The sequence below is a fragment of the Mustela nigripes genome, chromosome 6 (assembly GCF_022355385.1).
Source record: "Mustela nigripes isolate SB6536 chromosome 6, MUSNIG.SB6536, whole genome shotgun sequence".
Taxonomy (NCBI): Eukaryota; Metazoa; Chordata; class Mammalia; order Carnivora; family Mustelidae; genus Mustela; species Mustela nigripes.
The window spans coordinates 97281262-97296838 of record NC_081562.1 but is presented as its reverse complement, the minus strand read 5'-3'; the positions used below and the strand labels follow the sequence as shown (position 1 = coordinate 97296838).

At 33.2% G+C, this 15577-nt stretch overlaps 1 protein-coding gene across 4 annotated transcripts in view; it reads right to left on the bottom strand.

The window, feature by feature from the left end:
* The window catches only part of MON2 (MON2 homolog, regulator of endosome-to-Golgi trafficking), a 118197-nt gene that overhangs the window by 16983 nt on the left and 85637 nt on the right, over positions 1–15577 (bottom strand). For all 4 annotated transcript variants that reach the window (XM_059403601.1, XM_059403602.1, XM_059403603.1 and 1 more), the window contains 5 exons: positions 14622–14812; positions 7952–8012; positions 6452–6575; positions 3227–3434; positions 572–654 (listed from right to left, as the gene is read on the bottom strand). In XM_059403601.1, coding sequence (XP_059259584.1) covers positions 572–654; positions 3227–3434; positions 6452–6575; positions 7952–8012; positions 14622–14812 — 667 coding nt within the window. The remainder of the gene's footprint in view (positions 1–571; positions 655–3226; positions 3435–6451; positions 6576–7951; positions 8013–14621; positions 14813–15577) is intronic.

Sequence of the window (15577 nt, the reverse complement as noted above, 5' to 3'; positions counted from 1 at the left end):
ACAACAATACTCTTTGCATTTGGTAGGTAATGGTAAATGAAAATTTTTTGTTTTACAAAGATAGGTAAATGAACGATCAAAACTGCACAAAAAATAATTTCTGGCAATAATGTAAAGAATGGAATAAAGAGGAATGAGTAAAGAAGAGGAATGTAAAGAAAAGGAATGAGTTACAGAAAGGAGAAACAAATGAGGAAAAGCTATTAAGTAATTCAAAGTTGTATAGTTTATTCAATACAAATGCTACACTACCCAAAAACTCAAGTGATGGTCTACATTAAAAATATATGTACTATGAATTATCCATGGAACATTCTGAATTCAGACCAACTTAGTTTAAAAAAAAAAAAACACTGTTATTTAACATAAAGAAGCTAAAACATTACAAATTAATTTTACTTAATTAAATCCTAATGGACTTGATTCTTTGCCGTTATAAGGCCTGGAAAAAAGAAAGCCAAATAACTGTTATATTTCTAAAATTCAGTTAACTTAATAATAATAGTAAAGTGCATCAGAAATAGAACGTAAGTGCTGTGAGTTTATAATAACTGAGTTTCTAAGCACTTACCATTCTCAGGCTGAGTTTTCTTAAGTGAATCAATGAGAGTACTGACTGCTTTTAAAACAAATATGATTTCCGTTACTTGTTGCCTGAAAAAGAGATGGGAAATTATTTCCATCAGGATTTTAAGATATGCCATGTTTGTTTTTTACTAGGTTTATACAAGTAAAACATCTCTATACAAGTTATTGTATACATCTTTATATAAGTTATACATCTCTATACAAGTTATACATCTCTATACAAGTAGATGTACCTTGGAAAAATACTAGACACAATCCAATGCAAAGTTAATATTAGTTTTAAATTCTTAAAAAAGAAAAATTATTTTATTAATATGTACTTCAATGTGCAAATAAGATTTACATTTTTATCATAAATTATCCATTTCAAAAGGGGGGCATCTATTCAGGCAAATCTAAATTTATTTGTAAGATATTTCACATAACTATTTAAATTTAAGGTATTTTATACATCCTTTTAAAGCTTCTCTACAATTTTTTTTTTCCTTTTTAACTAACTAGTCCTAAAAGGGATCTGCCAAAGTTTAAATGGAAATAAAGACTACTACTACCTCCTGGCATATAATTTTACCATGCTGTTAAAAGGACATTTAAAATTACAATAATATAGAGACGTCTTGGTAGTGTAGTTGGTTAAGTGTCCAACACTTGGCTTCAGCTCTCTGTGATCTCTGGGTCCTCATCTCAGGATCCTGAGGTCATGATCTCAGGAACATGAGGTCAAGCCCTGTGTTGGTCTCTAAGCTCAGTGTGGAGTCTGCTTGACTCTCTCTCTCCCTCTCTCTCTGCCCTCTTGCACTCTCTCTTTCAAATAAATAAGTAAATCTTTTTTAAAAATTACAATAGTACTGGGGTGGGAAAAAAAAGTATGATAGTACCTTTAAAGTTTCTATCTCTCTCTCTAAATAAATAAGTGAATCTTTTAAAAAAAATTACAATAGTACTGGGGTGGGAAAAAAAGTATCATAGTACCTTTAAAGTTTCCAATACAACAAAAGAAACATGCTCAAAATTAATCCTAAAGCATGATTATTTGGAGACATTAGCAATGAAGAATTTAACTTGGGAGTAAAGGATCAAGAGTAGCTTGATTCCCTTCTTTCTCCCTAAATAGTCTCCTCAGGCCTGATACAAATCTGTGTTTTCATTCTACAAAAAAGATTTTTCTATTACTACAACAGTATATTTCAAGTTTCCTTTTAAAGCATAGAGGAATGTCATTGTGTTGCATTGTAGTTTAGAAAATAATGTAATGATACTGAGTCAAACACAGGATGATACACTATAACACTTTTATAAGACAACTATAAATAAGACTCAATTTAAAAGCAATAAACACTGAAAACATAAAAAGAGGAAAAATTACTTTCTGAAATAAAATAATGTTATACTCTAATAAATAAAAAACATTCCAAGCAAAGCAACTTTATTACTGCTTTTCAAAATATACTTCAGAGATCAATTCTGACAAATCAATTTTTAATTATGCCCATAACCAAATTACCAACACCTGTCTTTGGAACTTTTTCACATATAATTCTGAATATGAGAAGGTATAATTTATGTTTAAGAATTGGTAAGCATTGGTAATTAAAAAAACAATAGCAAACTATTATGTAGCTATTTTTCATTCATCAAATTTTAAAAACATAAATCATAAACTGGCAAATAATTTTAAAATGCTAACAACTGAGGAAAAGGACATTTATATACTCCTAGGAGAATGTAAATTGGTAGAAATCTCAGGTAGGCAATTTGTAATATACATATCAAAAGCTTTTAAAATGTCTTTATCTTCTGACAACTTAATTCTCACTTCAAAAATTTATTATAAGTAAATAAGAATGTACACAAGGATTTAGGAGTGGTGATTTACCTTTCCAGTGCTACCTTATATGAGATGGAACCTATCATGATTTTCGTTAATTCTTTCTTGACTTTGACAACTTTGTCTTCCAATATTATTTTGTTTCATTTGTTTTGCCTTAAACTCTAATTCCCATATTAAAAAACAGACTGGTGATATAACCATAATTTGTGATTGCATTTTTTGATGAATTCTGATTTCTACCCCAACTTTGATTAGCCGTGGCTTAGCAGAAAGACCTAGAGTCCATTTTACTAACACAGCATGGCTAAATGGAAAGCAAATTAGTCCAGGAACAAGGGCTTAATTAAGCAAGCAAGAAGAAAAGAAGATCTAAGACATGGCTAGTGGACTTACTGAAAAACTTAAAAATAACTAAAACAAACTAGGAAGTTTGTGGAATATGATTTACCATTATTTTCTCTCTAGAGAGAGTCACACCCATGTGCTCATACAGATCCGTAAGTCCTTATCCAGAAATCCTTAAGAAGACATATTTTAGAATTCAAAATTTTCTTTTAAATCCCAAAAGGAAACTTGGTACATATACATTACTTAACCTCCATGAGCAGTCTGAAAGAGCTCCCCATAATAAAACACACTAATATATCTGCAGCAAAACTTACAAATATTTACACTGTATAAAATAAAATTATAAACAGCTTCAGGTCACATCAAATCACTTATGAAAACAATTTGGTGCTCAGAGCTTTTTTTATTCATAGTAATTAAGATAACATATTTCCTTCATCTATAAAATAAAATCTGTACCTTGGAAGAGGGCATTTACCACTTAATCTTTCATCCTCTATATAGCGATGAAGCACATCTTGAGATCTCTTTAAAAGCACTGAGAGTGCCATTCGTGAGATGTAGCCTTCTTGAGGTGTTGTGACTTTATTACTGAAGGAAAACTGGAGCAATGTTTCAAAACACATTTTAGAAAATTCCTCTCTCAAACGAATATCAATCTCTGCTTCTGTAAAATTGACAATTATTGATGGTTAACAAAAGGCTAAATTAATAACCTTAACAATAACAACTCTTAGCCAACTAGAAATAGAAGGAAATTCTTCAATGGATGAAAGCCATCTATGAAAAACTTACAGCTAAAAGCATATATATAACAATTTTCCTCCTTGCAAGATCAAAAGCAAGGCAAGACTGTCCACTCTCATCACTTCCACATAATATTTTTCTTACCTAGACAAAGACAATTTTATACCCTTTTATACCCTTGACAGCACTATCAAATACTTCTCAATAGTTTTCCACAAGGTCAAACTTGCGATACTCTTTCTTTCTTTCTTTCTTTCTTTCTCTCTCTCTCTCTCTTTCTTTCTTTCTTCTTCCTTCCTCTCTCCCTTTCCTCCTTCCTCTTGGCAACATCTTTCCCAGAGCCAGACCTCTGCTCTAGTGTGGACTAGCTGCTCTCCAGACCTGCCATCCAGCTATATCCTCCAAACAGTCTCTGCCAAACTCTCAGAATTGTCTTTACTCTCTCTTATTTTATACCCAACTTCCTAGATCCATGCCCTCGGTTTCTTTGGTTTACTCCTTTGTTTTCATGGAACACATTCTGGAGTACCTGAGAAAGACTGAATAGGAAGTAAAATTTTTCAGAACTTGCATTTCCAAGAATGTCATTACTTTACTCTGGTAGTTAAAGAAGTGTGTTACCTAGCAGCATTAGCACCACCAGAGAACTCATTAGAAATGCACATTCTCACATCCCACCCCAGACCTACTGAATCAGAAGCTCAAAGACTACAGCCCAGCAATAGCTTGCCCTTGGAACTGACTTTAATGCATGCTGACATTTGAGAATTACCATTCCGTGCTTATACTCTGACAACAGTGGGCCTACGTATAAAACTCCATGTTAAAAATTCTTTCCGACTATAACTCTGAAACCACTGTGTCCATGTCTTTTGGCATCCAATGCTGCTACTCAACAGTCCAGTATCATCTTGACAAAATCCTTCTGTGTCGGCCTTTTTCCTTTTCTTTCTGAAATCTTATAGAATCTTCTCTTTAGCCCAAGTACTCTGAAATTTCATGACAACATAAAATTTGTGGATCTTCCTGTGGATCTTTTTTCTTCCACTGTTCTGGTTACTGAGTGACTATTTTTAATCTGGAGACTGATTTCTTCGGTTTATGTCTTTGATAATTTCCTCTTTTAGCTTTGCTTTGTATTTTCTCTTTCTGGAAAACCTATTGTCAGATGTTATACCCCTTGGATTCATTTTCATCTTTCTTCTCATATTGCCCACTTTTTTTCTTTTTCTGCTTTTGGGATTATTTCCTTATATTTTCTTGCAACCCTTCACTGAACGTGTTATTTTAGTGGTCATATTCTTAGTTTCTATGAGCTCTTTCTTATACTGATTGCTCCTTCTTAATAGCATTTTCTGTTTCATGGATGTAAAATCTTTTATCTCTTTGAACATCCTAATTATAATTGTGCTTTTGGGGAGTGGAATGTGTCTGTGACCCTGAATTTACATTTCCTCTGGGTTTCTTTTCTTCCCTCTTCATCTGTTTTGGTTTTTCTCTTTCACATTGGAAGATTTTCTCTGAAAGCTTTGGCTATCAAGTCATACTTAAGAGTGGTAGACCAAAAATAATCCCTGGAACCCAAGTCTTTATAAATTGGTCCATTTTAGCATAGAGAGCTTTCCATATATATGTTTTAAAAGGCCCTGCAAGTTCAAACTGAGAAGTTTGTGTCATATAGCAAAGCCATTGGAAGAATGTCCATGTACCTATTTTATCTTGGTATATTTAATACTTTAAATGGCAAGACAGAAATTGCTTGAAAAGGTATACATGGCAATTCAGTGGTCCTTATTTAGCTTAAAATATTTATATCTGATTATAAATAGTTTGTAATACTTTTATAAAAATGTATCTAGAAATTTTTATATACTCTTAATAATAAAAAGTTGACTGTGTTAACATATAAATAGTATTTAATCTTTTTTCCTGAGATTTTTATATTTGTTAAATCTACACTTATCAGATCACTTTTATCACTTATCTGGGCTGGGAAAAAGTACTGTAGTTTCTGAACGAAGCAGTATGAGAGACACCTAGTGGCCAAACTGTGAGCATTTACATGCTCTTTAAAGTGTTCAGCACCGTTCAGCAGAAGTTAGTCATGGTTCTGGTAAATTCCGGGGATAATGGATATGCATGGCACAAATTTAAAAATTTTTTAATCATCTCAAGAGAAAAGTCACGTAATGATACCACACAATTACATTTAGCAATTGAGCACAGGTTTAGAAAAAGAAATAATAGCAAAAGGCAATTTAAGTATTATCTCCCAATAAGGTAGCATGATAAAATGAAAAGCATGGAATTCTTTTTAAGGATGAATTTGGCTTCCAGACTTTAGATTATGGATAATTTTTCCAAACTTTTTAAACCTATTTCAAACTTTTTAAACCTGTGCAATATGGTGGAAACTATTCTCATAGAAACGTTGTGAGGAAAGAGGTAATATTCTAGTGTAATACCCTGTACATAGTAAGCATTTACTAAACTTAGTTCCATTAACAATGTTATAGCATCTATTTGTTTTAACTGGTTAACTGTAATTTATAACTCTGAACAACTGATATCAATATCTTTATTTCACAGATGACAAAACTGAGACTCATAGAAGTTAGCCAAACACTAGGTGGTAGAACATACACTTATTCCTTCCCAATAATCCATGATTTCACAAAACTGTTAACTTGTGTCAGCCAACAGTGACTTGGGTAGATTTCATAAGTGCTCTGCAATTTAAATCATAACACATAATTCACAGAATATTCACATTTTATCCATATAAAACTTAATATTCTATCACATTCTTAAAATTTATCCAACAATTCTCAAGTTCACAATTTACCACAATCATAGGACTAACATTTCTATAATCAGTTTCATCCAAAGTGCTTCAATAGTTACTAACATTTTTAATAAATCATTAAAGTAACATACCCGTAAATGAAGATGACTGAGAGTGTATTGAGCCCTTATTAAGCATTGTCATTATCTGACCAACAAATTCCTTAGGAATAAAATTGGCATAAGGTAGTATCTCAGTGCTGATAAGCTGAACTACCTAAAACAAAAGAGGTAAACTCAAATGCATTTTTTTCTTGAAAAAGACCAACACAAACGATAACTTCTAGACTAAAATCTAAATTTTATTTTATTTTATTTTTATTTATTTATTTTTTTAAAGATTTTATTTATTTATTTGACAGAGAGAAATCACAAGTAGATGGAGAGGCAGGCAGAGGAGGAAGCAGGCTCCCCGCTGAGCAGAGAGCCCGATGCGGAACTCGATCCCAGGACTCTGAGATCATGACCTGAGCCGAAGGCAGCGGCTTAACCCACTGAGCCACCCAGGCGCCCCTAAATTTTATTTTAAAAGAAAATTTATTAAAGAATTTTTCTTAATAAAGTACACAAATATTTTAATGTTAACATACAGGATGGGTAGCCTATTTCACCTTAGTAATAATAATAATTTATTTTTTAATAGTAAATTACAAAACAGTCAATAATATAAACTGTTTACTATGCAGTCATTTTAATAAATATTGATCTTATATGAAATGTATCCATGTTAGAATAAAATATCCAAAACAGATTTAAGAATAAATCTGGTTAAATCACCTTTTTAGAATCATAAACAATAAGCCAAAAGAGAAAGTAAAGTTATATTCATTTTTGCTAAACAGCTCACTTCTAATATATAATTCATTAATTTGCCCTTTGAAGAAAAAGGAGTTTATAACAGTTTTAAAACACAGGACAAAAGGCAATGAACACTTTAAAGTAGTTTACTTATTTGATTTACTTAAAAGATCATTTATCCCACTTAAAGGAAAATCATCAAAACACCTCCCCCAACAAAGAACCCATAAAGAACTACTTCCTTAAGTTCCATTTACAATTAAAAAAAAAAATCTTAAAAAAAAACAACACTCATTATGTGCCTCCAGAGTTCTAGAGGTTTTATCTACAGCCGGTTAAAAACAAAAACCTAGGGGCGCCTGGCTGGCTCAGTCAGCAGACTGTGTGACACCTGATCTCAGGGCGGAGCTGAAGCCCCAAGTTGGGCATACAGCATACTTAAAAAATTCTAAACAACTTACTGATTAGTTTGAACCACTAACACCTGGTTTGCCAAACTACAGAGCAAACTCTCAAATACATGCTCAAAAACTGACAGATTTTACTGAATCAATTGCTTTTTTAAATTATTAAATGAACACAACTTCGTATTTAGAGACAAAGCTAACAAGTATAAGGAAATCATGTCAGTGTTTTCAAAACTAACCTTTAATCTATGTGAGAGTTTTACTGCTTTTAGGTTCAATCTTAAACCTATTACTTTACTTTTTCTCTTAGCAATTTTATAGTTCCAACATTTCTACTATTTGCTTTGCACAAATGGTTATGGGAAAATGTTTTAAATAGCTTCCTCACCTCAACATCAATACTTTCATTTCTCTGAAATTCTTGAATAGAGAGATTATCTGGAGGTATGCTAAAAAAATAAACAAAACACTTGATTTTTAAAAGGTAAAATGTTCTCTGAAAATAAACAGCATTCAAATGACAAAAAGTATTTTCTCACCCAGGTTAGACATTACCATTTATTTAAAAAAACAGTATTTTTAATTAAAGTTAATAGGATAAGTGACTAAACTAATTACAAACATGAACTTCTAGCTACAAAAATGCTTGGTCCATTCCAGAACTAAATAAAATCTGTACTTTCAGTACTAATGAATGAAAGAATAACAAAGAGTGAGGATATTACTATTATCTGTAATAACAAGAAAAATTACCACTGTGATGATACCTGAATTCACTTATATTGCCAGTGGAGTGTCTTGGTTATCTGCTGAACTATTCACGGAGAGACTGACCATTAATCACTAATTTGTAATAAACACAATATATTAAAGATCTTTACAATAAAAAAGAGAACATCTGGGGGAAAAAAAAAAAAGCAGAAAATTGTTCCAGCAAGATCACTGGAAATCAACATTCTGTGAGTACCAAGGTGAATTTTAAACCACGTGACTCTTAAGAATGAACAGTAAAATGGTATTAAACTTGTGAAGCAGTGAAAAATAAACTACTTGAAAACTGCTGAGAATCAGATGTTAATGCCTATTACAATAATAGTAACAGTTAAAGTTACAGAGATAGCCAATGTAGGAAGAGCTTTATTTGTATTACTTCCTATGATTGAACAGTAACCACATGTAGTATTATCCTCATGTAATTGACAGAAGAGGAAACCGAGGCTTTGAATGCTAGTAATATGACAAAGAATGTATTATAAGCAAATGACAAGGTCAAAATTTGACCCTAAACTTCTCTGATGTTTGAGCTTAAATTCTTCTCTTTCATGTTGTAAATGCAAAATAGTGTTATCATATTTAGGATTCGAGGCATAATGTACACCTTTATACCTAGGGCTATTTTTGCTTTATTTGGTATTATTTGGTTTTTCTGTTTACAAGTTATTTTCTATTTACAAGTGTTTCCTATTTACAAGTATTAGAATATACACACAAGTATTAGAATATACACACACACAAATGTACTCTACTATGGTTACCAGATCTTTGTTTGAAGCTACTTTTCATCCAACAAATTACTGAGTACCAAATACTCTGTATTAGGCACTCTATGAGATCCAGCTGTGAACAAGATGGACCCAGTCCCTGTTGCATGAAACCTGCATTTTGGTGTGCAAGTCCTAAACTAACTATAATCCGGTAGTAGGAAACTACAGAAAAAGTTTTAAAGACATGTACCCAAATTTGTACCAATGGTGGGAATTTTATAACCACTACTACTAAAGTAGCTTCACAGAATCTTTCTGTATCTCTAGAGATAAAACTGTTTAATTCTAATTTATAATCAAGTAATGTAAGTGTTAACTGATACAAAAATTCTGAAGATGGTGGAGGTAACTAAGGATGGGCTGATTAGCAATTTAAAGAAAGTTTATTACGAACAGACACTAATAATATTAATGTTATTGGAATCATATAGCAGAAACACTTAAATGGATATATTTTTTAAAGATTTTATTTATTTATTTATTTATTTGACAGGGATCACAAGTAGGCAGAGCAGCAGGCAGAGAGAGAAGGGGAAGCAGGCTCCCCGCTGAGCAGAGAGCCCCATGTAGGGCTCGATCCCAGGACCCTGAGATCATGACCTGAGCCGAAGGCAGAGGCTTATTAACCACTGAGTCACCCAGGCACCCCATTTAAATGGATTTTTAATATAATTTATAAATATTTTATAATACTTTAAAAGAAGGTAGCACACCAAGTCAGAAACTGAAAAGTTCATTACTCCTTATCCCAGTGATCAATAAAATTCGAAAATTATTTGATCGTGCATAGATTATGTATTTTTTTTTAAGATTTTATTTATTTATTTGTCATAGAGAGAGAAGCGAGAGCAAACACAGGTATACAGAGTGGCAGGCAGAGGCAGAGGGAGAAGCAGGCTCCCTGCCAAGCAAGGAGCCCGATGTGGGACTTGATCCCAGGATGCTGGGATCATGACCAGAGCTGAAGGCAGCCGCTTAAGCAACTGAGCCATCCAGGCATCCCTAGATTACGTATTCTGATCTCAAAACCCAAACTAACTGTTATACTTTAACTTAGAGTTAGTATCCTTACTAAACACTTTGAGCATATAAAAAAACACTGGTTGAATTTTTTAAAAACACTAATAATTAACACAGTTTACCTATAAAGTGTAAGTAGAGACTGTCAGTAATCCAGGCAGAAATGGGCCACATAAGATCTTTAAATTCTCTAAGACTGAGGTTAGTTAGCGATTTTTTAAAAATTATTTTTATGAAACTTTATTTGACATAAAAGAACCTTCAAACTGATAAAGTATTATTTGTAATTTCTTTCAGTTCTCTCTGCATGGTATATTAAAAAAATATATATTGAGATATAATTTCATATACCATAAATTTCACCTTTTAAGATGTATAATTCAGTCCTTTTTAATATATTCACGAAGTTGTACCACTTTCAATTCTAGAGTATTTTCATCGCTCCTGAAGACATTCTGTACTTTTAGCAGTCACTCCTCATTGTCTTCTCCTCCCACCTGTGGCCATTAATCTACTTTGTCTCCATGTATTTGCCTACTCTGGATATACTATATAAATGAGATCATACACTATATGGCTTTTCATCTCTGGTTTCTTTCACTTAGCACAATATCTTCAAGATTCATCTATATTGTAGCATGCATGCATGCATGCATGTATTTTATCTCTTTTCATGGCTGAATATTCCATTCTATGGACAGACCACATTTAATTTATCCACTCAACAGCTGATAAACACATTTGCTTTTTTTTTCATTTTTTAGCTATTATGAAAAATACTGCTATGAACATTAGTGAACAAGTTTTTGTATGAATATGTTTCACCTGATTTCTTTTGGGAACTACTTGGTGATTTTAAACTTAAGGTCCACTGACCACTAATTGTATGAATTCTCACTAGGCCACGTGTATTCTACAAGTTAAATACATTTCTCCTTAAATACTTTAAGGAGGACTGAATGAATTCCTAATAAACCTCAAGTGTCTACCTGATCACAATGTTTATGTTTTTCATCTTTAATCATGTATTTTCTTTTTCTCATTTAAATTTACTTATCATATCCTCAATTATATCCAAAGTCCTTGTTTTCTTCTAGCTAATTTTGTTGCCTTTTTTTTTTTTAAGATTTTATTTATATATTTATTTGACAGATAGAGATCACAAGTAGGCAGAAAGGCAGGCAGAGAGAGAGAGAGAAGAGAAGCAGGCTCCCCGCAGAGCGGAGAGCCCAATACAGGGCTTGATCCCAGCACCCTGGAATCAGGACCCAAGCCGAAGCAGAGGCTTTAACCCACTGAGCCACCCAGGGGCCCCTTGGTTTAATTTGTATTTCTTTGTTACACTGCCTTGCAAAACAGTTTACAGACCAAAAAGAAGCTAAGAAATATCAGAGACAGGCATGGTTATTCACAGTCTTAGAGTATATATTAAAGAAGTTAAAGGGTTTATAAATGTTCCAAGATAAAATATACTCAAATATTAGTATTATCTAAAAACCTATGTCTTGTTACTCCAAGCAACGTTCTGAAACACCACTATTCAAATACTAGTGCTGGACTTCAGTTATAGAACAAATATATATGTGACATAAAACAAAATTTTGTGATTTCCAAAGTAATCAATTATTTGGAAAACAAAAAACAAAGCCCTCTCATGAAATAAAAATACACATTGTTTTTAAGTTCTCTTCGTGAGCACTGCATTTTTAACTTCAACCAACTAATGAAAGCATTCAATTTGAGCCTTAAAATATTTTTGGACTATGAGGGGCGCCTGGGTGGCTCAGTGGGTTAAAGCCTCTGCCTTTGGCCCAGGTCATGATCCCAGGGTCCTGGGATCAAGCCCCGCATCAGGCTCTCTGCTCAGTGCAGAGCCTGCTTCTCTCTCTCTCTCTGCCTGCCTCTCTGCCTACTTGTGTTCTCTGTCATAAATAAATAAAATCTTAAAAAAAATTTTTTTTGAACTATGAAATAAAAACTAAACTGGCTTTATCCATTTTAGTTGTTTTCACAATGATGAAAAATTTAAGTGAAAACGTATAAACTAGTGGGACTTCTACAACTAATCAACTCATTTCATTTTATAATTAAGAAAAATGATGCCTACTGAAGGGAAACAACCAGTTTAAGGTCAGCAGAAAGTAGGTGGCAGAGTCCAAAGCAGGTCATGGGTTTCCTGACTCTCAGTATAGGGTAGCAGAAGGCTTAAATCTATAACTAAAATAATCACAACTTAGAATGCTGATTCTGTGTTAATGACAGCAGAATTTAGTGCCTTTATTATTTTCTAGCCATTATAAGCAATTCCAAATTTAGAAGTAAATTTCTACTCCCAGTTATTTAGAGTTTGGGTCTTTAAAACTCTGGTTTGAAATATGGCTGCTTCATGGGAAGGGGTATGTATAATATAACTTTCTCTGAAAGAAAAGAAATAACAATAATGAGGATAATAAAAGTGGTAGCAAGCATTTTTAAAGCACTCATGTGCCAGCTACTACTCTAAGCAGTCACTTTTCTTAGCGACTTAATACTTGGGTATCTGGGTGGCCAAGTCTTGATTTTGGCTCAAATCATGATCTTAGGGTTGTGAGACAGAGCCCCTCGTTGGGCTTCATGCTGCCTAAGATTCTCTCACCCTTTCCCTCTGCCCTTCCCGCACCTACTCTAAAATAATAAAAATAAAATAAGTCACTTAATACTCTAAGCAGTCACTTAATTTAAGTGACTTAACCCTCATAGTAACCCTATGAGTTAGGTAGCATTATCATTCCTCTTAACAGATGAAAATATCTCAGTTACAAAGTAACTGTTGGGATTTGAATCCAGGTGGCCCAACTCCCGAGGTCAGTGCATTACACTGGCTGCTTCTTAAGCAATATGATTTTTTAACATACCCAATATACTAAAACCTTTATTGTAAGTAGGGCCATTGTTGGGCAAAAGACTCCAATGAAGTTATAGTACAGCTGCATTAACACAAAACGACATGAGATGTACAGTATCTATTATTAGGACTTTGATTTCACTTTCTACTTTCCTGCACAAAAACAAACAAAAATCATTTCATAAAACTGAACTTAATAAAAATATGCAATAAGAAACTTGAGAATAAGTAAGATGGTGGCAAGACTCAGCCATAGTAAAAGATTCTTCTTTTTTTTTTCCAGATTTTTATTTACATATTTGAGAGAGCAAAAGAGAGAGAGAGAGACAGAGCACACAAGCAAGGTAAAGGGGAGAGGGAGAAGCAGACTCCCTGCTGAGCAGGGAGCCAGATGAGGGGCTCTGATCCCAAGACTCCAGGATCACGAACTGAATAAAGACAGATGCTTAACTGACTGAGCCCAGGAAAAGAAATTCTTTTTTTTAAAAAGATCACAAGTAGGCAGAGAGGCAGGCAGAGAGAGAGAAGAGGGGAAGCAGGCTCCCTGCCGAGCAGAGAGCCCGATGCAGGGCTCGATCCCAGGACCCTGAGATCATGACCTGAGCCGAAGGCAGCGGCTTAACCCACTGAGCCACCCAGGCGCCCTGGAAAAGAAATTCTTAAAGAAAAGTTTACTTATTGCTAAAAAACCTGCTCTAAATCTTGTATTGATAAAGCAACATGCATATACAGATAGAGAACTGGGAAAGAAAAAGTATAAATTTCCAAACCTACTTGATTTATACAAATTAACATAGTGATTTTACACAATGGAGTCCACAGAGGAACTCCAATTTTCAGGGTTGAAGATAAAAACACAATTTGTTTGAATATGTTTTGTGAGTCATTATAATTTTTCTACAAAAACAAAAAGTACACTTGCATTGGTATCCATAACATATCTAGAGATGAGAAATATAAAAGAAAGTAAAACAAAATCTAACCATTTGTGGAAACAGAAATGAGAATGTAATTACTTTTAATTTTGAAATACCAGATATGCTTTCACACAGCAAAATTTAAGTTAACCCACAGACAATTCCTCCTTCAAAAAATTCAGTGTGTGTTCCAATTATCCCACTCTCAGTGAGGGGTCAAAAGAGGATCAGGAAATGCTCAGGTGGATATCATATAGTGAAAATCCCACTCTTCTTTGCCAAACCCAGCATCTTAAAGAGCTGATCATTATCACCACTAATCTTATTTATTATCGTAAAAATACTGATTTTCTGAAATTGTTTTCCTCTTGCAATGTCAAATGGGTAGCAGATTTTAAAAAACAGATCTTCTTAGCTTCATTGAGTCAAAACCTTAACTATGATGATACATCCATATAGTCTTATAGAGTCCTGTCTTAAAATCCAGAATAGCATGAAAACCAAAAATCTCCACTTGTTCATGGATACTGTACTAGTGGATAAATGTTTAATCAGTTGTGCTCTGTATATAATGGAACAATCTTAATAATTACTTTGTTAATGAATGATGAGAAATACTGTTTTCAGATCAATTGCAGTTATTATATACTTTTTGAGAGACTGTCTTAAAACTATAAAATTGAATAAGCTGACCTTTTGGTAAACAGAAAGTCTTCAAAAGTATTGGCTAGTTCTGGCCACATACTGTCAAATTTCCCAGAAGAAGCATGCTGCCGGGCAACAGGTAGCCCAATAGAAAGAACTTTGAGAAGAGAAGATACTGCTAATTTCCATGTGCTTTCGGAAGGGCAGGAATATTTCAAACTGAGAGGAACCCTAAGTGTCTGTGAAAATAAAGACAGTTTAAGATATGTATTAATTAAAATATATACACACTTTAATTACTTAAAAAACTAAAGCAGAGAAAAATAATAGCATAGGTATTTTCACTTAAAAAGGTTATTTTCTAGAAAGATCAATTTTCAGACATAGTCCTCAAATCTACTGCCTAGAAAGATATTCTGACTCCATTTTATAAACAATGACCTTGAATAAGGAACAGCATTTTGAACTTCAGTTTCTCATCATAAAATACAGTGATCTTATCTCAAAAGTTAAGATAGGAGTAGCAAACTTAAATTTTGCAGGTTCTCTCAACTTAGTGTTATTTAATTAGAACATCTTGCCATAGTTTTCCTAGAAGAAAATAATTTGGCTGATGGCGTTCTCACATCTAAGAGAGATCAATATCTTGCTTTTTTCATTATTGCTTAGGTAAACATAACCATCAATACTCTGAAGCCTTATGTTTTATCTCTAAAGTTCTTTAAATTTTATGTTCTACTCCAGTATTTTCCATTTCCAAGTTATTTCAGTAAAATTCATAATTCAAAAGACAATTTATTAAATCTTTAACCCTTGCGGATACAGGTGTAAAGCATCTGAGTTATGTATAGTGACTACGATGTTCAGACTTATTTTTAACTAGTCAACTTTTGAGGTAGATTGCTATAAACCATTGAAGAACTAATTTGAATGAACTCCAAGAGTCATAGTTCTATCCAGCAACTAAAAGACCAGACGGACCAAACTACCACAGTGAGTTGTCT